The sequence below is a fragment of the Tetrao urogallus genome, assembly GCF_951394365.1.
Source record: "Tetrao urogallus genome assembly, chromosome: 32".
NCBI classification, from domain to species: Eukaryota; Metazoa; Chordata; class Aves; order Galliformes; family Phasianidae; genus Tetrao; species Tetrao urogallus.
In genome coordinates, this window is record NC_136845.1 from 521,681 (window position 1) to 547,131 (window position 25,451).

At 46.6% G+C, this 25,451-nt stretch overlaps 2 protein-coding genes across 2 annotated transcripts in view; both read left to right on the forward strand.

The window, feature by feature from the left end:
- Positions 1-1,965: 1,965 nt before the first annotated feature.
- The window catches only part of LOC306956580 (olfactory receptor 14J1-like), a gene marked incomplete at both ends in the record, with an annotated part of 37,075 nt that continues 13,589 nt past the window's right edge, over positions 1,966-25,451 (forward strand). The window contains one exon of the mRNA XM_079547856.1: positions 1,966-2,508. Coding sequence (XP_079403982.1) covers positions 1,966-2,508 — 543 coding nt within the window. The remainder of the gene's footprint in view (positions 2,509-25,451) is intronic.
- LOC306956607 (protein MANBAL-like) lies at positions 23,653-24,383 on the forward strand (the record flags this gene model as incomplete). The annotated part of the gene is made up of 2 exons (XM_079547879.1): positions 23,653-23,805; positions 24,276-24,383. Exons 1-2 carry the CDS (start codon positions 23,656-23,658, stop codon positions 24,381-24,383), a joined length of 258 nt encoding a protein of 85 aa, XP_079404005.1. The 5' UTR covers positions 23,653-23,655.

A 25,451-nucleotide genomic window follows, 5' to 3' on the forward strand; every position in this document is an offset into this window, starting at 1 on the left:
TAATTCATCTGACTTCAAAGTATGTTTTACAGAGATGACCTGTTGTCTATCAGGAGCTGCCAGCCACAGAACTCCAAGGGCATCTCCAGGGAGAGCAGTGAGAAAATGACATCCTCTGCTGCTGAGCTGGGCCGGGCTCCTGGGAAACAGGGAGCTCGTACAAACGGGCAGTGCTGCTGCGGAGAGACAGCTGTGCCCAGGAGCAGCTCTTCTGCACAGCACAGCCTGCAGGTGACAGGAGGACAGAAGGGAAAGGAGAGAGAGATCTCAAGATGCGTACATTGTGAGCAGCTGTGAGCTCAGTGCAGGAGCATTGCTCACAGCCCTTGACAAGGTAAGTCTCACTGCAGGCCATGCAGCTGCTTTTAGTAGAGGGATAACTAACTCTGGGATATCCCATTGCAGACCAGGCTGAAGGCACTCCATGTTTTGTTATCATGGAAAAACTTTGGCTTCAGCTGAGGGCTTCTGTGCTACAGCATCAGAGCCCAGCCCTGAGGGCTGCGTGTCCCAGGACGGCTGCAGGCTGTGACATGCGGAAAATCAAACCCTGTAGCCTGTAAGGATACAGAGAAGGTTATGTTTTATTGGCAATTGCACAAAAGCCCTGGTGCAAGGGGGATAATTCCTCCAAGCTTGCACACTGTCCAGAAAAGTTGTGCTACAGATAAAGGGCGAACTAATAAAAAATCAGTAGTTTCCCGGAATTCGGATGCATATTCATTATACCCCAAAGCATGCAGACCCTCCCCTGTTGCGCTTGCATAGTGGGTCATGAGTTGAAGAATTTGTTGTCTTTTTCCTGAAGGCTTCTGACCTTCCTCGCCATAACTCCTGGCAGAGAAGGGGGGGGGGGGCATCCCCCAAACTAGTTTTGTCTCACTCTTGTGGACATCTAATCACCTCCCTGCCAGACGTCTCAAACCTTATCAGTATGGCCTTCATCCCCCTCACTATCCCAGACCCTGTGCCTGCTATTCCCCTTTCTCTAACAAGCTCTACATTCCTGCTTCTACAAACTATCCCTAACTATCCCCCTTTATCCTCCCCCCTATTCTCAGTTACAGTGAATCCTTCTTTTTGCCTTTTGCTTTTCTTATGCGGCCCCTTTTCCACCTTTCAGGCTGTGCAGCCAGGTCTGCAGCCAGGTGCCCAGGGCTGTCCTGCAGAGCAGGTCCCTGCTGTGCCCCAGGGGCTGTGTGCCGGGCCAGGGACTCTGCCATCTGCCAGGCTCAGCACTCAGCCTGCCCGGGGAGCTGCCCAGGGCGCTGCGGGGAGATGTGTGGGGGGAAGGAGCCTCCATCACAGCAGGGCAGGGGCCTTCTGCTGCCACAGCTGCTGCCTGGGGCAGGGAGCTCAGAGCTACACTGCACCCAGAGTGTTTCTAAGGGCATGTTGCAAGAGGAGAGGCAAGGCAAGGATATTCCTTTTCCTATTCTGAGTGAAGGATGAATGAAGGCAGGAATCTAAAAGGGGCTGTCAACTTTGAACACAGCTCTGAGACTCCCAGATTTTTCTTTCATCAATAGCTTGTTCTGTGTACAGGCACATGCAATCAGTCTCACCTTTCTCAAAGGATTGAACCTGTTGAAATTATTGTCATTTTCTGCAGACATGAATAATGCACTTATCCCACAAACAGACAGATTTCATTAACAGACAGAGCACAGAGGTTAGGGTTGTGGGCTCAAAGAGCAGTTGGGGTAAAGATATGAGACATGAAACAGATGAAAATATCCGAGGAGATGGGATAAGACTAGAAAATGAGAGAAAGATTAAAGCTCCAGATGCTTCCTCTGCTTATGAGTAGTGGAGCTTCATGAAATTAAACGGAGCCAATGGAACATTTGCTAAAGAGAAAGTAAAGGTATTATAATATAGCAGGAGGAGTGACTCTGAGAATGGCCTTGACTTGTCATTATCTCCTGCACTCTGAACAGGACTCCAGGCCCAAAGGAACTGCAGATGCCCAACAGCAGCTCCATCAGCGAGTTCCTCCTCCTGGCGTTGGCAGACACGCGGCAGCTGCAGCTCCTGCACTTCTGGCTCTTGCTGGGCATCTACCTGGCTGCCCTCCTGGGCAACGGCCTCATCAGCACAGCCGTAGCCTGCCACCACCGCCTGCACACCCCCATGTACTTCTTCCTCCTCAACCTCGCCCTCCTCGACCTGGGCTGCATCTCCACCACTCTCCCCAAAGCCATGGCCAATGCCCTCTGGGACACCAGGCACATCTCCTACGCTGGATGTGCTGTACAAGTCTTCTTTATACTACTTTTCTTTGGTGCAGAGTATTCCATTCTCACCATCATGTCCTATGACCGCTACGTTGCCATCTGCAAGCCCCTGCACTATGGGACCTTGATGGACAGCAGAGCTTGTGCCAGCATGGCAGCAGCTGCCTGGGCCACTGGGCTTCTCTATTCCCTCCTGCACACTGCCAGTACATTTTCACTGCCACTCTGCCATGGCAATGCTGTAGATCAGTTCTTCTGTGAAATCCCCCAGATCCTCAAGCTCTCCTGCTCAAAATCCTATCTCAGGGAATTTACACTTATTGTGGTTAGTGCACTTGTGTTTTTTGGGTGTTTTGCTTTCATTCTTTTCTCTTATGTGCAGATCTTCAGGGCCGTGCTGAGGATGCCCTCTGAGCAGGGACGGCACAAAGCCTTCTCCACATGCCTCCCTCACCTGGCTGTGGTCTCCCTGTTTCTCAGCACTGTGGTGTTTGCATACCTGAAGCCCTTCTCCATTTCCTCCCCGTTCCTGGATCTGGCGGTGGCAATTCTCTACTCAGTGGTTCCTCCAACACTGAACCCTATTATTTACAGCATGAGGAACAAGGACATCAAGCATGCCTTCAACAAAGTGTTTCAGCATGCAATATCCCTGCTTCAGTAATTTGCACAACTTCCTCACATCGTTCCCAGTGATGGATCTTTATATTTTATGTATGTATGTGTCTTGCTCCAATTTATAGGAGGGAGAGGAGGTTCTTTTAATATCTGTATACCCAGCGTGAGATTAAGAAGCAACAGTTCAAATGTTGGTCCGACCAGTTTATTACAAATCTTAATCAGGGAAATGGGGAAGGGGAGGACGGACACTATTATGAATTAGGGTAATGGGGAAGGGAAGGAGGGCGATAGAAAAGAGAGAAAAGAAGAAGCAAGGAGTCTTTATAGGAAGCAAGAGGGACATAGTCACCACCATGGATCCAGCGTGGTTCGTAGTTCAGTCTTTGATCTTCAGTAGTGGTGGGTCGTCAGGCATTGTTGTTCTGTTGACAACAACCACGACAACCATGGTGATGATGGCCCCTTTTCCATGCTTTCGAAATGGTTGAGTCAGCTGTCTTTGGAGTGACAGCTCAAATCCAAAGTGGTCGAGTCAGCTGTCTTTGGAGTGGCAGCTTCTGGCTCTGGGATCTCAGCAGAAAGTCCTTTGTTCTCATCTTCCGGGCCTTGCCAGCAGATAGGAGGGAGCAGGGATGCCCATCTGCATCCTGTTTCTCACAGAACACAATGGTATCATTCCCCAATTTTCCCACACCTAGCTGGAGCTGTTTAGGCACAGGACAGATCTTCCGCCAGTGAACACTCCTGAGCACTCTCATCCGCTCTTCTACAGAGCAAGCAGCTCTGGAGGAAGGGGCTTTCAAATGTTCCCAAAGCGATATCGATTGTCACACGGTTAGCACCCATCACTTGCCTCCTTGACAAGTCACTCAGAGTCTTATCACAAGCAATACCTCAGGAAGCAAGCTTTGAGCCAAAAAACTAAGAAGGACTCTCACACCACCCCGTGGTTCAAAGATTGCTTGAAATGAAGCATAAGTGACCTTCCACAGTGGTGAGGAAAAGAAAAGGGAGAAAAAAAAAAAAAAAAAGCAAAGAAGCAGGAGGGAAGGAGGAGGGGGAGAAGGGGAAGCTAATCGTTACACAATTACTAGGAAAGATTTCTGGGCTTGGTTACAAATGTTGCCCTGATCTGCTGGACTTGTCCATCATCAGTTGAAGTGGTTACAAAGTACATGGAGGATACAACACGTTGTAGAAGTTGAATAAAACATGGAATCATACAAAGTACAAACACAAGAGTTGCAACAACATACAGTAGAGAAAATAGGATACGTTTGACCCATGGGCCATCTGGAAGCCAGGAAAAGAAATCAACGTCTGGGCCTTTCCAGCTTTGGACAGGAGCATGGGCTATTTTCTGTATACCCTGGGCAATTTAACAACTTCACCATTGTCATCAATCTTTAGACAACAATTAGAATCATTCAATTTGCCACAGACAACACTCAGTGATACCTCAGGAGTGGTGACACGAATGTTACATGATGAATAAAAGGTGGAAAGTGAAAAGAGTACATTTGACAATGACCATACATTTAACAACAACCAATAATAATAAATAAATTCGTAAAACAAACAGAGGTATTTGTGTCAGCTGCTTTCCCCACCCAGGAACTCCCAGTGTAAGCCAGGATCCAGATGGGAATTCTTCAGTAGAGGCTGTGGTGTTTATAAATAGCCATACAGTATTACACTTCAGTTAATTCACTAAAAGCGTATCTGGATAAATTTGACAATATGTGGACTTGCCATGTAATGTCTTCTAAGATGATTTTAGTGTCTCGAGAACTTTCCACTAGAGCATTTCCAAAGCAATTCAAATGCTGAGAGGCAAGTTCAAGTATTGTTACAGTCCACAGAACTTTTCACAGGATGGTGTGTGCAGGATACCCCCACAGTACAAACCATCAAAGAGGGGCAATCCCAGAAACATACACATCTCTTATGAAAACTTAGGCACTTTCCAACAACCATGTTTTGGATGGAACTCCTGGACTGGTGTGGCACTGAAAAGCATCAGTGCAAAGGGCTTTCTGATAGATTTCTTTTGTGACCACATCTAACAGATATCAGATGGGTCCCTTGATTCATTTCCCAGTTTGTTAGGAATTTGGAAACACTGTGGAGGAGTTACATGCAAATCATAATCAGTTTGGTAAAAAGGGGTGAAAGAAGGGGTCAGAAGAAATGGTATCACTGTGCAGGGAGTACCAGTAAGCCAGGATGACCTGTAAAAACCCTGAACCCAGGTGTGAAGTTTAACAGATCCAGGGACTGATACCAATCACCACCCACACCCACAACAACACAGAATGTAACTCTACTGCAACCAAAAAGTGCAATCAAGAGATACATTCAGTGTTCTAGCATGATTAAATCTTCAGTATTTCTTTCACAAAACACAAACGGTTAAAATCAGTTATTAGCCTTTTTGTGTTCTGTCAAGGTCCCACGGGGATCTTCTGTTAAAATAAAACAAGGCACCAACTTGCCCTTTTGGACTTGGTTAATATGGTTAAAAAATGAGGGAACAATCCAGTAAGTGTTGATTTCATATTCCTTTTTCGGGGTGTCTTTAGCCTTCCAAGCATATTTGTTAAGGGACTCCATTAAGGTTAGGGGAAACTGGCCTCTGGCTAGCTGAGTCAATCGACACAGTCTAGCCAGGGAGGTGAGAGTGTTTCCCTGGCTTATCAGCCACTGGATCGTGACTCACAGGGATAACTGGCAAGAGTGGTGAGGCCTTTGGACAGAAGGTGTTAAATCGAGGATCTTGTTTCCCTTTGTTGTGAGCTTTCTCATGCATCCACCCTTCACCGCCCCACCCCGCTCACATGGGAGGGGCGAAGACATCAGTTTTCTAATGGCTTGGAGAGCCGTTCAGGTTCCCTGGAAGAGACCCTAGGACCTGGGGTTTTGCTTTCCTCAAGATTTTGGAGCTTTTGTCCTGGCCACCAGTTAATTAATTTCTCTAACTTGACAGTGGGTAATCCATTCATCAAATCTCGTGGAACACCCTTTTGCCAGCCCAGTATCCAGAGACAATTACGCTTATGATCAATATTTCTCCTACCTGTTTTTACTGACAGTGAGACCCTTCCAGTCCTACTGAGCTTTGGGCTAGGAGGCCTGGGGGCAAGGCTGACTGCTGCAAGTCTTACTTCCCTTGGCTCAAATTTAGTGGAGGAAGAAACCACTGGCCCATATTTCCTTCCATAGTTAATTAACTCTTGGGCAACTTCTCCCCACATCCATGCTTTGTTTCCTGACTGCAGATGGTTGGGGGTCACAGTTCCTTCTAATGCTGGCTGGGCTCTCTCTCCCTGAGGCATTGCCTGTATTTTTCCTTGCAGTTGAATACCTATAGGTTTTAACGACTCTGGAAGCCCTTTAATTAAAGCAGTCATTCTCTCAGGATCAACAGGCATCATCATAGGTGATTCATGGTGTGGCTGCAGCTTTCTATCATACATCATTTGGAGACAAGCAGCCTTTTGAACGCTTTCTACTAACTGGCCAGTTGTTCCAATAATGGCAAGAGGGTCTCCCCTTTCTAAAGGGTTGAGACCACCTGCCCAATAGGCAGCCCTTTGTGTTAAGGACCAGGGAGCACGACTGTTGCCAGTAGTTAAAAATACTCCTGCTCCCCAATAACCTTCCGCCTCCTTTTCTGTTAGCAGAATCTGGTCTCCACCAGTGAGGCTAACCCTCCATACATACTCTGTTTCAGATTCTTTTGGAGAGCGGCTAAAATCTTTCTTCAATTTCGCTAGTTCAGTGGCTGAGAAGGGAATTTCCTTAACATTCATTTGAGGATCTAGATCTTCACTGTTATCAAATGTGTATTCAGTTTTTATCAAAGGACGCATCTGGGCTGGAGAGGCCTCTAATTTGTCTAACCTTGCCTTCATTTCTTTCAGTCCTTCTAGAGGATAGATTTTTTCTTGACGCAAACTATGAGTGATAATATCGCTATTATCTTTATACCTTAACTGTTCCTTCAGAGCCTCTAGTAAGAGAGCTGTATCATGCTTTTCATTTTCTAATTGCCTTTTTAGTTCCTTTGTTTGTTTCTGCAGAGTCTTGACCAGTTCCTGCAGCGACTCTATAGTTTGGGTTTCTGCCTTAAGTTGCTGGTCTCGGAATTCTGTGGCTGCAACCAGAGCAGAACCTAGTACTGCACAGATAAATGACTTTCCTTTTCCAGCTCGAGTAGGAGCATTCTTTTGCAGGATACTAATACGGTCCGAAACACTCTGCAAGTTATACCAGTTCTGCCGTGCCCAATCCATACCTGATAAAGAGGGTCGAGCATCATGTTTTTCTAAAAGATCAAATAATACATCTTCACTTTTCATGGTGGCAATGCTGTCGCTCATTTTTTCAATACAATGAAAGGCCTACACTAAGAGAAGTGTACGTATTCAAAAGCTCAAGTGACTCCTTATCTCCCCAGGGAAACAGACACTTTCCAAATGCTAATGCTCAAAGCACTCTTCCCTTTCTCTGAGGGGAGCACACAAAAAGGTCCAAATTTCACACTTAAGTTACAAGATACTTAAAATCGCAAAATCCAGAGAGGTCTTCTCGAGGAGGCAAACACGTAATCAAAATTAATTCATACGTCCCCGAGAGGCATACACATAAACAGCAAAGTTTCAGAATGCGGAGCGGTCTTCCTGGAGAAGGACTCACGTCTAAGTTTTCAAAAATATCGCTCCATGCAACTCCAGGAGGTACACACAGAAAAAAAAAAAAAAAAAAAAAAAAAAGTTTCAAACTATATCTGGAAGGACAACACTCACAGCGGAGACCTTCTTTGTTCTTATCCTTCTGGCCTTGCCAGCAGATAACAGGAAGCAGGGAGGCACCAACTTGCATCTTGCCTTCGCAAGATACAATGGTATCATCCCCAGCCTTCCATACTTAGCTGGAGCGGTTTGGCCACAGGCCAGATCTTCCGCCAGTGAACACTCCTGAGCACTCTCTTCCGCTCTTCTACAGAACAAGCAGCTCTGGGGGAAGGGGCTTGCAAATGTTCCCAAAGTGATATCGAATGTCACACGGTTAGCACCCATCACTTGCCTCCTTGACAAGTCACTAAGAGTCTTATCACAAGCAACACCTCAGGAAGCAAGCTTTGAGCCAAAAAAAACTAAGAAGGATTCTCACAGAAAAAAACGCCATATTTAAGGGGAAAAACAGGGATTTCTAGCAGAAAAAGCCATACAGAAGAGAAAAAATCCAGATTGTAGGGAAAAAACATGCATTTCTAGCAGAAAAGGATATATTTAAGTGGAAAAACAGGGATTTCTGGCAAAAAAAGCCATGTTTAATGGGAAAAACAGGGATTTCTAAGAGAAAAAGGCATGTTTAAGAAGAAAAACCCCAGATTGAGGGGTAAAACAGGGATTTCTAAAAGAAAAATCCACATTTAAGGGGAAAAACACAAGATTTAAGGGGAAAAACAGGGATTTCTAGAAGAAAAGGCTCTATTTAAGGGGAAAAAATGCAGCTTTAAGGGGGAAAGCAAGGTTTTATGGTAGAAATCCCCTGATTTAAGGGGAGAACCAGGAATATCTGGGAGAAAACCCCAGATTTAAGGGGAAAAACAGGGATTTCTTGCAGGAAAAGCCATATTTAAGGGGAAGAACCCCAGATTTAATGGGAAAAACAGGGATTTCTATCAAAAAAAGCCATGTTTCAAAGGAAAAAGCCCAGATTTAAGGGGAGAAACAGGGATTTCTAAGAGAAAAAGGCATATTTCAGAGGAAAATCCCAGATTGTAGGGACAAAACAGAGATTTCTCGGAGGAAAAGACGTATTTAATGAGAAATACCCCAGATTTAATGGAAAAACGGGGATTTGTGGTAGAAAACCCCAGATTTAAGGGGAAAAACAGGGATTTCTTGCAGGAAAAGCCATATTTAATGGGAAAAACAGGGATTTCTAAGAGAAAAAGGCATGTTTAAGAAGAAAAACCCCAGATTGAGGGGTAAAACAGGGATTTCTAAAAGAAAAATCCACATTTAAGGGGAAAAACACAAGATTTAAGGGGAAAAACAGGGATTTCTAGAAGAAAAGGCTCTATTTAAGGGGAAAAAATGCAGCTTTAAGGGGGAAAGCAAGGTTTTATGGTAGAAATCCCCTGATTTAAGGGGAGAACCAGGAATATCTGGGAGAAAACCCCAGATTTAAGGGGAAAAACAGGGATTTCTTGCAGGAAAAGCCATATTTAAGGGGAAGAACCCCAGATTTAATGGGAAAAACAGGGATTTCTATCAAAAAAAGCCATGTTTCAAAGGAAAAAGCCCAGATTTAAGGGGAGAAACAGGGATTGATGGTAGAAAAGCCGAGATTTAAGGGGTAAAACAGGAATGTCTGGAAGAAAACCCCAGATTTAAGTTGCAAAAACAAGGATTTTTAGCAGAAAAAGCCATATGTAAGGGGGAAAACCACAAATTTAATGGGAAAAACAGGGATTTCTAAGAGAAAAAGGCATATTTCAGAGGAAAATCCCAGATTGTAGGGACAAAACAGAGATTTCTCGGAGGAAAAGACGTATTTAATGAGAAATACCCCAGATTTAATGGAAAAACGGGGATTTGTGGTAGAAAACCCCAGATTTAAGGGGAAAAACAGGGATTTCTTGCAGGAAAAGCCATATTTAATGGGAAAAACAGGGATTTCTAAGAGAAAAAGGCATGTTTAAGAAGAAAAACCCCAGATTGAGGGGTAAAACAGGGATTTCTAAAAGAAAAATCCACATTTAAGGGGAAAAACACAAGATTTAAGGGGAAAAACAGGGATTTCTAGAAGAAAAGGCTCTATTTAAGGGGAAAAAATGCAGCTTTAAGGGGGAAAGCAAGGTTTTATGGTAGAAATCCCCTGATTTAAGGGGAGAACCAGGAATATCTGGGAGAAAACCCCAGATTTAAGGGGAAAAACAGGGATTTCTTGCAGGAAAAGCCATATTTAAGGGGAAGAACCCCAGATTTAATGGGAAAAACAGGGATTTCTATCAAAAAAAGCCATGTTTCAAAGGAAAAAGCCCAGATTTAAGGGGAGAAACAGGGATTGATGGTAGAAAAGCCGAGATTTAAGGGGTAAAACAGGAATGTCTGGAAGAAAACCCCAGATTTAAGTTGCAAAAACAAGGATTTTTAGCAGAAAAAGCCATATGTAAGGGGGAAAACCACAAATTTAATGGGAAAAACAGGGATTTCTAAGAGAAAAAGGCATATTTCAGAGGAAAATCCCAGATTGTAGGGACAAAACAGAGATTTCTCGGAGGAAAAGGCGTATTTAATGAGAAATACCCCAGATTTAATGGAAAAACGGGGATTTGTGGTAGAAAACCCCAGATTTAAGGGGAAAAACAGGGATTTCTTGCAGGAAAAGCCATATTTAATGGGAAAAACAGGGATTTCTAAGAGAAAAAGGCATGTTTAAGAAGAAAAACCCCAGATTGAGGGGTAAAACAGGGATTTCTAAAAGAAAAATCCACATTTAAGGGGAAAAACACAAGATTTAAGGGGAAAAACAGGGATTTCTAGAAGAAAAGGCTCTATTTAAGGGGAAAAAATGCAGCTTTAAGGGGGAAAGCAAGGTTTTATGGTAGAAATCCCCTGATTTAAGGGGAGAACCAGGAATATCTGGGAGAAAACCCCAGATTTAAGGGGAAAAACAGGGATTTCTTGCAGGAAAAGCCATATTTAAGGGGAAGAACCCCAGATTTAATGGGAAAAACAGGGATTTCTATCAAAAAAAGCCATGTTTCAAAGGAAAAAGCCCAGATTTAAGGGGAGAAACAGGGATTGATGGTAGAAAAGCCGAGATTTAAGGGGTAAAACAGGAATGTCTGGAAGAAAACCCCAGATTTAAGTTGCAAAAACAAGGATTTTTAGCAGAAAAAGCCATATGTAAGGGGGAAAACCACAAATTTAATGGGAAAAACAGGGATTTCTAAGAGAAAAAGGCATATTTCAGAGGAAAATCCCAGATTGTAGGGACAAAACAGAGATTTCTCGGAGGAAAAGACGTATTTAATGAGAAATACCCCAGATTTAATGGAAAAACGGGGATTTGTGGTAGAAAACCCCAGATTTAAGGGGAAAGGTAAAACAGGAATGTCTGGAAGAAAACCCCAGATTTAAGTTGCAAAACAAGGATTTTTAGCAGAAAAAGCCATATGTAAGGGGGAAAACCACAAATTTAATGGGAAAAACAGGGATTTCTAAGAGAAAAAGGCATATTTCAGAGGAAAATCCCAGATTGTAGGGACAAAACAGAGATTTCTCGGAGGAAAAGACGTATTTAATGAGAAATACCCCAGATTTAATGGAAAAACGGGGATTTGTGGTAGAAAACCCCAGATTTAAGGGGAAAAACAGGGATTTCTTGCAGGAAAAGCCATATTTAATGGGAAAAACAGGGATTTCTAAGAGAAAAAGGCATGTTTAAGAAGAAAAACCCCAGATTGAGGGGTAAAACAGGGATTTCTATCAAAAAAAGCCATGTTTCAAAGGAAAAAGCCCAGATTTAAGGGGAGAAACAGGGATTGATGGTAGAAAAGCCGAGATTTAAGGGGTAAAACAGGAATGTCTGGAAGAAAACCCCAGATTTAAGTTGCAAAAACAAGGATTTTTAGCAGAAAAAGCCATATGTAAGGGGGAAAACCACAAATTTAATGGGAAAAACAGGGATTTCTAAGAGAAAAAGGCATATTTCAGAGGAAAATCCCAGATTGTAGGGACAAAACAGAGATTTCTCGGAGGAAAAGACGTATTTAATGAGAAATACCCCAGATTTAATGGAAAAACGGGGATTTGTGGTAGAAAACCCCAGATTTAAGGGGAAAAACAGGGATTTCTTGCAGGAAAAGCCATATTTAATGGGAAAAACAGGGATTTCTAAGAGAAAAAGGCATGTTTAAGAAGAAAAACCCCAGATTGAGGGGTAAAACAGGGATTTCTAAAAGAAAAATCCACGTTTAAGGGGAAAAACACAAGATTTAAGGGGAAAAACAGGGATTTCTAGAAGAAAAGGCTCTATTTAAGGGGAAAAAATGCAGCTTTAAGGGGGAAAGCAAGGTTTTATGGTAGAAATCCCCTGATTTAAGGGGAGAACCAGGAATATCTGGGAGAAAACCCCAGATTTAAGGGGAAAAACAGGGATTTCTTGCAGGAAAAGCCATATTTAAGGGGAAGAACCCCAGATTTAATGGGAAAAACAGGGATTTCTATCAAAAAAAGCCATGTTTCAAAGGAAAAAGCCCAGATTTAAGGGGAGAAACAGGGATTGATGGTAGAAAAGCCGAGATTTAAGGGGTAAAACAGGAATGTCTGGAAGAAAACCCCAGATTTAAGTTGCAAAACAAGGATTTTTAGCAGAAAAAGCCATATGTAAGGGGGAAAACCACAAATTTAATGGGAAAAACAGGGATTTCTAAGAGAAAAAGGCATATTTCAGAGGAAAATCCCAGATTGTAGGGACAAAACAGAGATTTCTCGGAGGAAAAGACGTATTTAATGAGAAATACCCCAGATTTAATGGAAAAACGGGGATTTGTGGTAGAAAACCCCAGATTTAAGGGGAAAAACAGGGATTTCTTGCAGGAAAAGCCATATTTAATGGGAAAAACAGGGATTTCTAAGAGAAAAAGGCATGTTTAAGAAGAAAAACCCCAGATTGAGGGGTAAAACAGGGATTTCTAAAAGAAAAATCCACATTTAAGGGGAAAAACACAAGATTTAAGGGGAAAAACAGGGATTTCTAGAAGAAAAGGCTCTATTTAAGGGGAAAAAATGCAGCTTTAAGGGGGAAAGCAAGGTTTTATGGTAGAAATCCCCTGATTTAAGGGGAGAACCAGGAATATCTGGGAGAAAACCCCAGATTTAAGGGGAAAAACAGGGATTTCTTGCAGGAAAAGCCATATTTAAGGGGAAGAACCCCAGATTTAATGGGAAAAACAGGGATTTCTATCAAAAAAAGCCATGTTTCAAAGGAAAAAGCCCAGATTTAAGGGGAGAAACAGGGATTGATGGTAGAAAAGCCGAGATTTAAGGGGTAAAACAGGAATGTCTGGAAGAAAACCCCAGATTTAAGTTGCAAAACAAGGATTTTTAGCAGAAAAAGCCATATGTAAGGGGGAAAACCACAAATTTAATGGGAAAAACAGGGATTTCTAAGAGAAAAAGGCATATTTCAGAGGAAAATCCCAGATTGTAGGGACAAAACAGAGATTTCTCGGAGGAAAAGACGTATTTAATGAGAAATACCCCAGATTTAATGGAAAAACGGGGATTTGTGGTAGAAAACCCCAGATTTAAGGGGAAAAACAGGGATTTCTTGCAGGAAAAGCCATATTTAATGGGAAAAACAGGGATTTCTAAGAGAAAAAGGCATGTTTAAGAAGAAAAACCCCAGATTGAGGGGTAAAACAGGGATTTCTAAAAGAAAAATCCACATTTAAGGGGAAAAACACAAGATTTAAGGGGAAAAACAGGGATTTCTAGAAGAAAAGGCTCTATTTAAGGGGAAAAAATGCAGCTTTAAGGGGGAAAGCAAGGTTTTATGGTAGAAATCCCCTGATTTAAGGGGAGAACCAGGAATATCTGGGAGAAAACCCCAGATTTAAGGGGAAAAACAGGGATTTCTTGCAGGAAAAGCCATATTTAAGGGGAAGAACCCCAGATTTAATGGGAAAAACAGGGATTTCTATCAAAAAAAGCCATGTTTCAAAGGAAAAAGCCCAGATTTAAGGGGAGAAACAGGGATTGATGGTAGAAAAGCCGAGATTTAAGGGGTAAAACAGGAATGTCTGGAAGAAAACCCCAGATTTAAGTTGCAAAACAAGGATTTTTAGCAGAAAAAGCCATATGTAAGGGGGAAAACCACAAATTTAATGGGAAAAACAGGGATTTCTAAGAGAAAAAGGCATATTTCAGAGGAAAATCCCAGATTGTAGGGACAAAACAGAGATTTCTCGGAGGAAAAGACGTATTTAATGAGAAATACCCCAGATTTAATGGAAAAACGGGGATTTGTGGTAGAAAACCCCAGATTTAAGGGGAAAAACAGGGATTTCTTGCAGGAAAAGCCATATTTAATGGGAAAAACAGGGATTTCTAAGAGAAAAAGGCATGTTTAAGAAGAAAAACCCCAGATTGAGGGGTAAAACAGGGATTTCTAAAAGAAAAATCCACATTTAAGGGGAAAAACACAAGATTTAAGGGGAAAAACAGGGATTTCTAGAAGAAAAGGCTCTATTTAAGGGGAAAAAATGCAGCTTTAAGGGGGAAAGCAAGGTTTTATGGTAGAAATCCCCTGATTTAAGGGGAGAACCAGGAATATCTGGGAGAAAACCCCAGATTTAAGGGGAAAAACAGGGATTTCTTGCAGGAAAAGCCATATTTAAGGGGAAGAACCCCAGATTTAATGGGAAAAACAGGGATTTCTATCAAAAAAAGCCATGTTTCAAAGGAAAAAGCCCAGATTTAAGGGGAGAAACAGGGATTGATGGTAGAAAAGCCGAGATTTAAGGGGTAAAACAGGAATGTCTGGAAGAAAACCCCAGATTTAAGTTGCTAAACAAGGATTTTTAGCAGAAAAAGCCATATGTAAGGGGGAAAACCACAAATTTAATGGGAAAAACAGGGATTTCTAAGAGAAAAAGGCATATTTCAGAGGAAAATCCCAGATTGTAGGGACAAAACAGAGATTTCTCGGAGGAAAAGACGTATTTAATGAGAAATACCCCAGATTTAATGGAAAAACGGGGATTTGTGGTAGAAAACCCCAGATTTAAGGGGAAAAACAGGGATTTCTTGCAGGAAAAGCCATATTTAATGGGAAAAACAGGGATTTCTAAGAGAAAAAGGCATGTTTAAGAAGAAAAACCCCAGATTGAGGGGTAAAACAGGGATTTCTAAAAGAAAAATCCACATTTAAGGGGAAAAACACAAGATTTAAGGGGAAAAACAGGGATTTCTAGAAGAAAAGGCTCTATTTAAGGGGAAAAAATGCAGCTTTAAGGGGGAAAGCAAGGTTTTATGGTAGAAATCCCCTGATTTAAGGGGAGAACCAGGAATATCTGGGAGAAAACCCCAGATTTAAGGGGAAAAACAGGGATTTCTTGCAGGAAAAGCCATATTTAAGGGGAAGAACCCCAGATTTAATGGGAAAAACAGGGATTTCTATCAAAAAAAGCCATGTTTCAAAGGAAAAAGCCCAGATTTAAGGGGAGAAACAGGGATTGATGGTAGAAAAGCCGAGATTTAAGGGGTAAAACAGGAATGTCTGGAAGAAAACCCCAGATTTAAGTTGCAAAAACAAGGATTTTTAGCAGAAAAAGCCATATGTAAGGGGGAAAACCACAAATTTAATGGGAAAAACAGGGATTTCTAAGAGAAAAAGGCATATTTCAGAGGAAAATCCCAGATTGTAGGGACAAAACAGAGATTTCTCGGAGGAAAAGACGTATTTAATGAGAAATACCCCAGATTTAATGGAAAAACGGGGATTTGTGGTAGAAAACCCCAGATTTAAGGGGAAAAACAGGGATTTCTTGCAGGAAAAGCCATATTTAATGGGAAAAACAGGGATTTCTAAGAGAAAAAGGCATGTTTAAGAAGAAAAACCCCAGATTGAGGGGTAAAACAGGGATTTCTAAAAGAAAAATCCACATTTAAGGGGAAAAACACAAGATTTAAGGGGAAAAACAGGGATTTCTAGAAGAAAAGGCTCTATTTAAGGGGAAAAAATGCAGCTTTAAGGGGGAAAGCAAGGTTTTATGGTAGAAATCCCCTGATTTAAGGGGAGAACCAGGAATATCTGGGAGAAAACCCCAGATTTAAGGGGAAAAACAGGGATTTCTTGCAGGAAAAGCCATATTTAAGGGGAAGAACCCCAGATTTAATGGGAAAAACAGGGATTTCTATCAAAAAAAGCCATGTTTCAAAGGAAAAAGCCCAGATTTAAGGGGAGAAACAGGGATTGATGGTAGAAAAGCCGAGATTTAAGGGGTAAAACAGGAATGTCTGGAAGAAAACCCCAGATTTAAGTTGCAAAACAAGGATTTTTAGCAGAAAAAGCCATATGTAAGGGGGAAAACCACAAATTTAATGGGAAAAACAGGGATTTCTAAGAGAAAAAGGCATATTTCAGAGGAAAATCCCAGATTGTAGGGACAAAACAGAGATTTCTCGGAGGAAAAGACGTATTTAATGAGAAATACCCCAGATTTAATGGAAAAACGGGGATTTGTGGTAGAAAACCCCAGATTTAAGGGGAAAAACAGGGATTTCTTGCAGGAAAAGCCATATTTAATGGGAAAAACAGGGATTTCTAAGAGAAAAAGGCATGTTTAAGAAGAAAAACCCCAGATTGAGGGGTAAAACAGGGATTTCTAAAAGAAAAATCCACATTTAAGGGGAAAAACACAAGATTTAAGGGGAAAAACAGGGATTTCTAGAAGAAAAGGCTCTATTTAAGGGGAAAAAATGCAGCTTTAAGGGGGAAAGCAAGGTTTTATGGTAGAAATCCCCTGATTTAAGGGGAGAACCAGGAATATCTGGGAGAAAACCCCAGATTTAAGGGGAAAAACAGGGATTTCTTGCAGGAAAAGCCATATTTAAGGGGAAGAACCCCAGATTTAATGGGAAAAACAGGGATTTCTATCAAAAAAAGCCATGTTTCAAAGGAAAAAGCCCAGATTTAAGGGGAGAAACAGGGATTGATGGTAGAAAAGCCGAGATTTAAGGGGTAAAACAGGAATGTCTGGAAGAAAACCCCAGATTTAAGTTGCAAAACAAGGATTTTTAGCAGAAAAAGCCATATGTAAGGGGGAAAACCACAAATTTAATGGGAAAAACAGGGATTTCTAAGAGAAAAAGGCATATTTCAGAGGAAAATCCCAGATTGTAGGGACAAAACAGAGATTTCTCGGAGGAAAAGACGTATTTAATGAGAAATACCCCAGATTTAATGGAAAAACGGGGATTTGTGGTAGAAAACCCCAGATTTAAGGGGAAAAACAGGGATTTCTTGCAGGAAAAGCCATATTTAATGGGAAAAACAGGGATTTCTAAGAGAAAAAGGCATGTTTAAGAAGAAAAACCCCAGATTGAGGGGTAAAACAGGGATTTCTAAAAGAAAAATCCACATTTAAGGGGAAAAACACAAGATTTAAGGGGAAAAACAGGGATTTCTAGAAGAAAAGGCTCTATTTAAGGGGAAAAAATGCAGCTTTAAGGGGGAAAGCAAGGTTTTATGGTAGAAATCCCCTGATTTAAGGGGAGAACCAGGAATATCTGGGAGAAAACCCCAGATTTAAGGGGAAAAACAGGGATTTCTTGCAGGAAAAGCCATATTTAAGGGGAAGAACCCCAGATTTAATGGGAAAAACAGGGATTTCTATCAAAAAAAGCCATGTTTCAAAGGAAAAAGCCCAGATTTAAGGGGAGAAACAGGGATTGATGGTAGAAAAGCCGAGATTTAAGGGGTAAAACAGGAATGTCTGGAAGAAAACCCCAGATTTAAGTTGCTAAACAAGGATTTTTAGCAGAAAAAGCCATATGTAAGGGGGAAAACCACAAATTTAATGGGAAAAACAGGGATTTCTAAGAGAAAAAGGCATATTTCAGAGGAAAATCCCAGATTGTAGGGACAAAACAGAGATTTCTCAGAGGAAAAGACGTATTTAATGAGAAATACCCCAGATTTAATGGAAAAACGGGGATTTGTGGTAGAAAACCCCAGATTTAAGGGGAAAAACAGGGATTTCTTGCAGGAAAAGCCATATTTAATGGGAAAAACAGGGATTTCTAAGAGAAAAAGGCATGTTTAAGAAGAAAAACCCCAGATTGAGGGGTAAAACAGGGATTTCTAAAAGAAAAATCCACATTTAAGGGGAAAAACACAAGATTTAAGGGGAAAAACAGGGATTTCTAGAAGAAAAGGCTCTATTTAAGGGGAAAAAATGCAGCTTTAAGGGGGAAAGCAAGGTTTTATGGTAGAAATCCCCTGATTTAAGGGGAGAACCAGGAATATCTGGGAGAAAACCCCAGATTTAAGGGGAAAAACAGGGATTTCTTGCAGGAAAAGCCATATTTAAGGGGAAGAACCCCAGATTTAATGGGAAAAACAGGGATTTCTATCAAAAAAAGCCATGTTTCAAAGGAAAAAGCCCAGATTTAAGGGGAGAAACAGGGATTGATGGTAGAAAAGCCGAGATTTAAGGGGTAAAACAGGAATGTCTGGAAGAAAACCCCAGATTTAAGTTGCAAAACAAGGATTTTTAGCAGAAAAAGCCATATGTAAGGGGAAAAACCCCGGATTTAAGGGGCAAGACAGGGATTTCTAGAAGAAAAAGCCATATTTAAGGGGAAAAATCCCAGATTTAATGGAAAAACAGGGTTTTCCAGCAGAAAAGTCCATATTTAAAGAGAAAAACCCCGGATTTAATGGGAAAAACTGGGATTTCTGGGAAAAAAAAACCCAGATCTAATAAAAAATCAGGAATTTCTTGCAGGAAAAGCCATAGTTAAGGGGTAAGAACCTGAGATTTAATGGGAAAAACAGGGATTTTTGGCAGAAAACCCCAGATTTAAGGGGAAAAACAGGGATGTCTTATAGAAATATTTTGTTTGTATATATTAAGCATGATGTAGTGATGTAGAATAAGTGGGGGATTGTCATGGTTTTGTGCTTTGGGTTATCAGCATTCCACACCATCTCATCATGGCATGCACTGGCGGTTTGGCTGCTGATGCTCAAGTTGCGGGTGCCTGTCTGGAGGAGAAGAAGAACCACGTTTCCCCAGGGGGCTTTGCGCTCAGCAAGGACACACAGCTCCTGGCCAAGTCCCCTGATGTTCTCGTCTTCGCCTGCACTTCTCCGCCTGCTTTTCTTCCTGGGCTCAACTGGACCGCAGTTCTCACCTCAGCACTGTGGTGAGGCCTATCCACCTTTCAGACACACTCTCTCTCTCTCTCTCTCGCTCTCATTCTATTTTGCTGATACCATATTTAGTAAATTAGTTTGTTGCACCTCAGATCGTTGCCACTGTTTTTAATCATTTTGGGATCCCGTTTCCCTTTTCCGGACCCGCGGATCCCTCCGCCCCGCTGGTCATGGAACCGGGCCGAAGCAGCCCATCAAGCACTGACATTGAGGCATCTCCACTTCAGAGCTGGATAGAGAGCGGGCAGAGAAAGAAAAGGGAAGGGAGGGGAGAGGAGGAGAGGGGAATGGAGGGGAAGGAAGGAAGAAAGGGAAGGAAAAGGGCACTGTGAAGGGGAAGAGAAGGAAGAGAAAAGGAAAGGAAAAGCCAAGAGAAGAAAGGAAAAGAAAGGAAAAGGAAAGAGAAGAGAAAGAAGGGAAAGGAAAAGGGGGAGGAAGGAGAAGGAGAAGGAGAAAAGTGGCACGGCTCCGGCGCCATCCGAGAGGAAGCCGGCCCCACTCCACCCTCAGGCCCCGGCCGCCCGGCCACTCCACCCTCAGGCCCCGGCCGACCGCCCGACGCGGCAGGCGGTTGCTAGGGCCCGGGCCGGAAGTGCTTCCTGCCGGCGGAGAGCACTTCCGGGGCGGGGCGGCGCGGAGCGGTGAGCGGGGCCGGGAGGAGCGGCTCCGTGCCGGGAACCGGGTCGGGCCTCGGCGCGGGGGCATCGAGGGGCGCTCGGGGGGGGAGCTGGCGACTTTGCGGGCCGCGCGGCCTCGCGGGGGCTGCGGGTGCCGGAGCGCAGCCCGGGGCGAACGGGGCGGCTCCCGGGCGGCGGCAGCGCCGCGCTCCGTCGCGCGGTGGGAGCCGTCGCGCTGCGATCCGGTGCCGTCGCTCTTCGTTTGGACGTGGCGGGGAAGCCGGCGTCTCGCTCGCTCTCGCTGAGCGTCGTTTGCGTGGCGGTGGTCCTTGGAGATGGCGGCGGGGAAGCGCGGGGCTCCGTCCGGATGGCGAGTTTGGCTTTTGGCCTCGCTCGGTGGAGTTTTGCTTTCGGCCCGGAGTGCGCCGGCAGGAGGCTGTGGGTGGCGGGGCCTGATGGTGCGGCAAGGATGGCGACGGGCTCCTGTGGCTGCGGCGTCGGCCGGCCGGAAAAGCGTGACTGGAGGCTGATTCCTTTTCTGATTGCCTTTTCTGATGCGTTGTTGTGCGTTGGTGTTTCAGGTGTGTGAATGAGGACTCCCCGCTGGAATTTGTGCCGAGCAAAGCTGGACGAGGAGTGGATCCACACGCCTGGTGCTTCTGTTTGAGTGGGGGAGGAGCGGGCACGGCTGAAGGTTTGTCCCTGGCTCTGGATGTCAGTGAGCGGGACGAGTGCGGGCTGAAGTTCTGTGTGATTGTCGGGCTGCGTGCAGCCAAGGAGCTGGCTGCAAAGGAGGGAAACGGAGTATTGAGGAGCGGTTAGTGTGTGTTAGGTTTGGGTGTGGATGCAGCGGGGGCTGAGTCAGCTCCATCAGCTCCTGGGGGCTGGGGCCGAGCCCGGTGCGTGGGGCTGCGCTGGCTGCAGGAGGGCTGCGGGGCCGGGGCAGTGGTGTGGGTGCAGCACATGGGGCCGTGAGAGGGCGTGCAGCAGGGAGGGCGTTGGGCCCGAGCCGCGCTCGTGTTTGTCGCAGCACAGGGGCTGCAGGGGATGGCAGGAGCGCAGAGCAGAGCGGGGAGAGCCGGGCTGTATGAAGGCCAGGGCATGAAATCTTGCCTTGGCAGCTACGTAGCTGCTGAGCTTTTGCCCCAAGTCTTCAGACTGTGGGCTGATAAGGCTCCGCAGCAAAGGCAGCCGGGCCCTCCTGATACTTGGGGGTTAGGACAGGGTCTGTGTCTTTCAAGTCAGTGTCAATCAGTGTCTTTCAAGAGCACAAAGCAGTGAAGCCATTTATTGCCTGCGTAGGTGATCTTCTCCAGGCATGTCCATTGGAGATGTGCAGAATGAGTGTGGACAGAAAGCAAACGGAAGGAAGGGGAGGGGAGCGGAGGGGAGGGGAGGGGAAGAAAGTAAGAAATGAAAGGAAAGAGAAAGGGAAATGTGAAGGGGAAGAGAGAAAGAGAAAAGGAAAGGAAGAGAAGCGAGAAGCAAGGAGAAGAAAAGAAAGGCAAAGGAAAGCAAAAGGGGGGAAAGGGAAAAGGCAGAAAAGGAGAAGAAGACAAGTTGCGTGAGGCCGGCGCCACCCGAGGGGAATCCGGCAGCGGCCCCCCCCAGCTCCCCCCCCGCCTCGTCCAGGCCCCGGGCCGCCCCCAGGCCGCCCTTAGCAACGTGACGCCGCAGGCGGTTGGAAGGGCCGGGGCAGGAAGTGCTTCGTGCCGGCGGAGAGCACTTCCGGGGCGGCGCGGCATGGCGGCGCCGGGCCGGTGAGCGGGGCCGGGAGGAGCGGGCTGTGTGTGCTGGGAGCGGGGTCGGGCCTCGGTGCGGGGGCATGGAGGGGCGCTCGGGGGCGGAGGTGGCGGTGCTGCCGGCACGCAGAGGCGATGCGTGCGGCGCCGGCGAGTGGTGCGGGGTCGGGGGGCAGCTTCCTCTCAGGGAAGGCCGTGCGAGTGCGGAGCTTTGTTGGTGTTTCGGGCGTGTGAAGGAGGAGGCCCCGTCGGGCCTAGTTGTCGCCAGCAAAGCCCGGGCGGGCAGTGGAGCAAGGCGCCCGGGTGCTGTGTTGGCCGGCGGGTGCGGAGCTGGAAGAAGGTTTGTGAAGACGTGCTTGCTGTGGACGTCCGTTGTCGGGACGAGCCAGGGCTGCAGTTGTGTGTGATTGTGTTTGTTGCTTGGGAGAGCTGCTGCCTTAGTAGGCTGGGGGGGGAGGGAGAGGGAGATTTGAAGAGTGGCATCAGTCAGGAGCACGGCACGTTTCTGCGTGCTTTGCTGATGCTGTTGTGTGGGTCCCCGCGAAGCATGGGTGAGCCAGGGTGGCCCCGTGTGTGTGTGCCAGCATTGTGCGCGGGTTTGGAATGGAGTCAGAGTGATTGTAATGCAGATGCAGCTGGCGGTATTGATGGTAGGGAATGGTTGAATCCCCAGGCGTGAGGCGCAAGAAGAGGCGCTGGGTGCTAAGGTGGAAAGCGGAGCTTGTGTGTGCCAGGAGGCAGGCGTGGTGAGGTGCGCTTTGGAGCGTGCTGTTGTTGGCGCTGGGCTCGGGAGGCCCCTGAACATGGCGCTGTGTGGTGCGTGTCCCAGCCCCAACAGATTTGCGTGTGGAAGAAGGGAGAGGATGAAGGAGGCCGAGGGCCCTTTTCTCGGGGCCGGCTCCTCTGTGTCCTCTTGCTTGCCGGAGAGAAGGGCTGCCCGCTGGGCACAGGGAGTGCCTTCTAGCTGCCGTCCCGTGCCCTGTCCTCCAGCCCCCTCCTCATGCTATGTGGAACGCCATTGCCAGCAGTGCGGCTGCCATTTTAGAACCTTCGCCTCATCACAGCCGTCACCTTGGTCACCGCTGCCCCAGCCAGCGCACTCGCTCTGAGAGCTCTGGCAGCCATGCCAGCAGCGAAGAGAGCGAGGGGCGAATTTTGCCCAATTTTAAATGGGAAGAGGGAGCTTGGCTTCCCAGAAGCGAAGAGGAGGAGGGGGGCCGCCTTGAAGATCAAGCGGAGGAGGGGGCAGAGAGTACGTTTCCATCGCGCCTGGACCAGCGCTGTGTCCACCTCCGTGGAGCCCATGGAGGTGGATCCCCCTCCGGATGAGCCCATGGAGGTGGATCCACCTCCGGATGAGCCCATGGAGGTGGATCCGCCTGCGGCACAGCTGGCCTGGCACCACACCAGCGTGCCAGGCCCCGCATCGGCGCCGTCCCACCGCCGCTGGTCCAGGCGCTCGGCTCCCTACCCGCTGCGCGGCCCCCGCCCCCAGCATTAGCTGGGTGGCATTAGTTTCCATCAGCTCCTCCTCCGAGCCTCCTGTGGAGCCAAGTTCTCCTCTTCCCATTTAAATGCTGCAGGAGTTCTAGTTTAGTTGTTGTTTTTCTTGTTGATTTTAGTGTTAAGGTTAGTGTTAGTGTTAGGAGTAGGTTATTGTTCATGTTTTAGAGTTAGGCATAGGTTACTTGTAGTCTTTTAGTGTTAGGCATAGGTTCCTGTTCATACTTGACAGTTAGGGGTCGATTGCTCGTGTCAGGTGGAGGTGAGCAGCGCTCACTCGGTAAGCACACGCCTGATTGCTCATGCGAAGACATGAGTGCGAGTGCCGTGAGCACGGAGGCGCGATGGCATCTTGGATGGATTGAATTTGCAGCTTGTGACTTTTGTGTTGCAGACCGTCGAGGAGCAGAGTGTGAGTGGCTGCGACATTGCGTTGGGCCTGAGGAGAACAGTGTGTGCCTGTGTCTCGAGCATCCTGCGTGGCCGTTGCCAGGTAGGTGTGCCTTCCTTTGCAGTAAGCAGTGCTTAGGCGTGAGCCCAGCTCACCCCCCTGTCCTCAGCAGCTGGGCTTTCTGCGTGCTTTATTGCTGTGCTTGGTGCCGTACGGCACAGCAGCAGCAGGAAGGCCGTGAACACGTACGTACCCAGGTAGATGCAAATGTGCAAGTGATGGTATGAATACTGTTGTTGTTAGTGTTGGTGAGACAGTGGTCGTGCGTGTGTGATCAAGCTGAGGGAGAAGTTGATTCTTGCCTGTTCAGCTGTTGCTGAAATGCAAGTTTGGCGTCCCTCCTTGTGGTTGGGTGGGAAGAGCAAGGATATCTTGAGAGCACGTCTCTGAGTCAGGCTGGGAGTTTTTGCTAGCAGGAAGTCACAGCGTCGGAGCGCAGGAATGGAATGATGGCTCTCGTTTCCCCCTTGTAGAAAGCAGCCTCCTGGAGAGCAGCAGAGCAGCAGGCTGTGTGCGCTATGGCCGCTGAGCTGCATTTCTCGCCCCCTGAGATCCCTGAGCCCACGCTGATGGAGAACGTGCTGCGCTACGGCCTCTTCTTTGGAGCCGTTTTCCAGCTTGTGTGCGTGTGGGCCATAACCCTGCCAGTTCCCAAGTGCCCAGAGACAGTAAGTAGCGCTCTGTTTGATAGAGGTTGCTAGCAATGCTGAGGAAATGGGCTGGGAGGGAACCAGCTGGAGCCGTTGCCTACGGTAGCGCGCCCCGGCATTGCTGAGAGTGCGGCAGTTTGTTCTGTGCTTCCTTGGGCGTGCGTGCTGTTGCTGGTGGCACGCAAGGAGCCTGGAGGTGCAAGCTCATCTTATCGTCGTGCTGCTGCGGCTGCTTCTGTGGGCTGTGAGTGGCAGGCAGGGCGTCCCCCTGTGCAGGGACTGCCTTGCAGGCAAGGCCTGCAGACTGTAGCTTCCGTGGGATTTTGGGGAACGAGAGAGAGGTGGAGTTTGTGTTGTGCCCTGATGTCAGGAAGGCAATGTGCAGCACTGGCAGCCCAAGCTGCCCAGTCAGGTGACTTGAGCTCCCAAGCGAGCTGTCAGGCAATTGTCAGAAAGTTCCCTGACTGTTTGTGAATTGATTCCTGTAGGACTGGGACGGCTTGGAGTCTAAGACTTGGGAGACGGTGAAGAAACCAAAGGCAAGTGCTGCACAGCTAAGCAAGAAAGCCAAGAAGGAAAGCACAAAGCAACGGTGAGGGCTTGAGCGATAAGCCTCCAAGGCCAAAGGAAGCAGCGGGAATGCTTGCTGAGAGGTGCTCCAAAGGCAGCGGACGGTACGTCTGGTTTTGTGGCGTGGCCGTGCTTTCCCTTGCACGGACATTGGAGAGGAACTGAGGAAGCTGGAAGGGCTTCTGATGCGTGCCAAACAAATGGGACTTTGCCTGTGCGGGATTTCATGTCTGGCAAGAGCTGGGCACGCCGCATTCCTTCAGGGTCCTTCAGCTCGATAGCTGTTTCAGAATGTTGATGATGAGGTGAACTTACCGCATGTGGTTGGTCATGAGCGGTGTCCAGGCTATTTTATTTTCTGTTGACATATCTACAAAATGCAACCGAAATCCGTTTGTTTAAAATAAAAGGGAAAGAAACCTTTTACACCTGGTGCTGCCTCTTTCAGTAGCTGGTCCAAACATGCCTGGCTTGGGCTGGCAGTGGCAGGGCGATGAAGCGGCCGGCTTCACGTCCCTCCCTGGAGATGGAGCTGCTTTTCCCGCGTTTCCATGTTGGTCTTGCCAAGTGGTGGCCTTTCAGCCCAAGCGTAACTGCTAGCGAAGCGTGTGAGCATCAGCTTGCTCTGTGAGGACTGAGAGAAAGAAAAGGAGAGGAAGCAGCGCGCAAGGAAGACAGGTGTCCCTGCACTCAGCCCCTTGAGCTTGTCTCTGCAGCTTGCCTGGTGTCTTTTTCAGCCTTCGGTAGCACTGACTGTTCCTGCTTGCCTGCCCCTGCGGGCAGCCGTGGCCTGCACGTCAGGCTCCCGTTGAGCCGCGAGGAGTTCGAGTGCGGGTGGGCTGGTGTGAAGAGCAGCGCTGGGAGTGGGGCAGGAGGAGAGGGCAGGGTTGGAAGGGACCTCCAGAGATCATCGAGTCCAACCCCCTGCCAAAGCAGGTTCCCTACACCAGGTCGCACAGGTCGGCATCCAGGCAGGTCTTGAACATCTGCAGAGTAGGAGACTCCCCCACCTCCCTGGGCAGCCTGTTCCAGTGCTCCGTCACCCTCACTGTACAGAAGTTCCTTCACACGTTGGTGCAGAACTTCCTATGCTG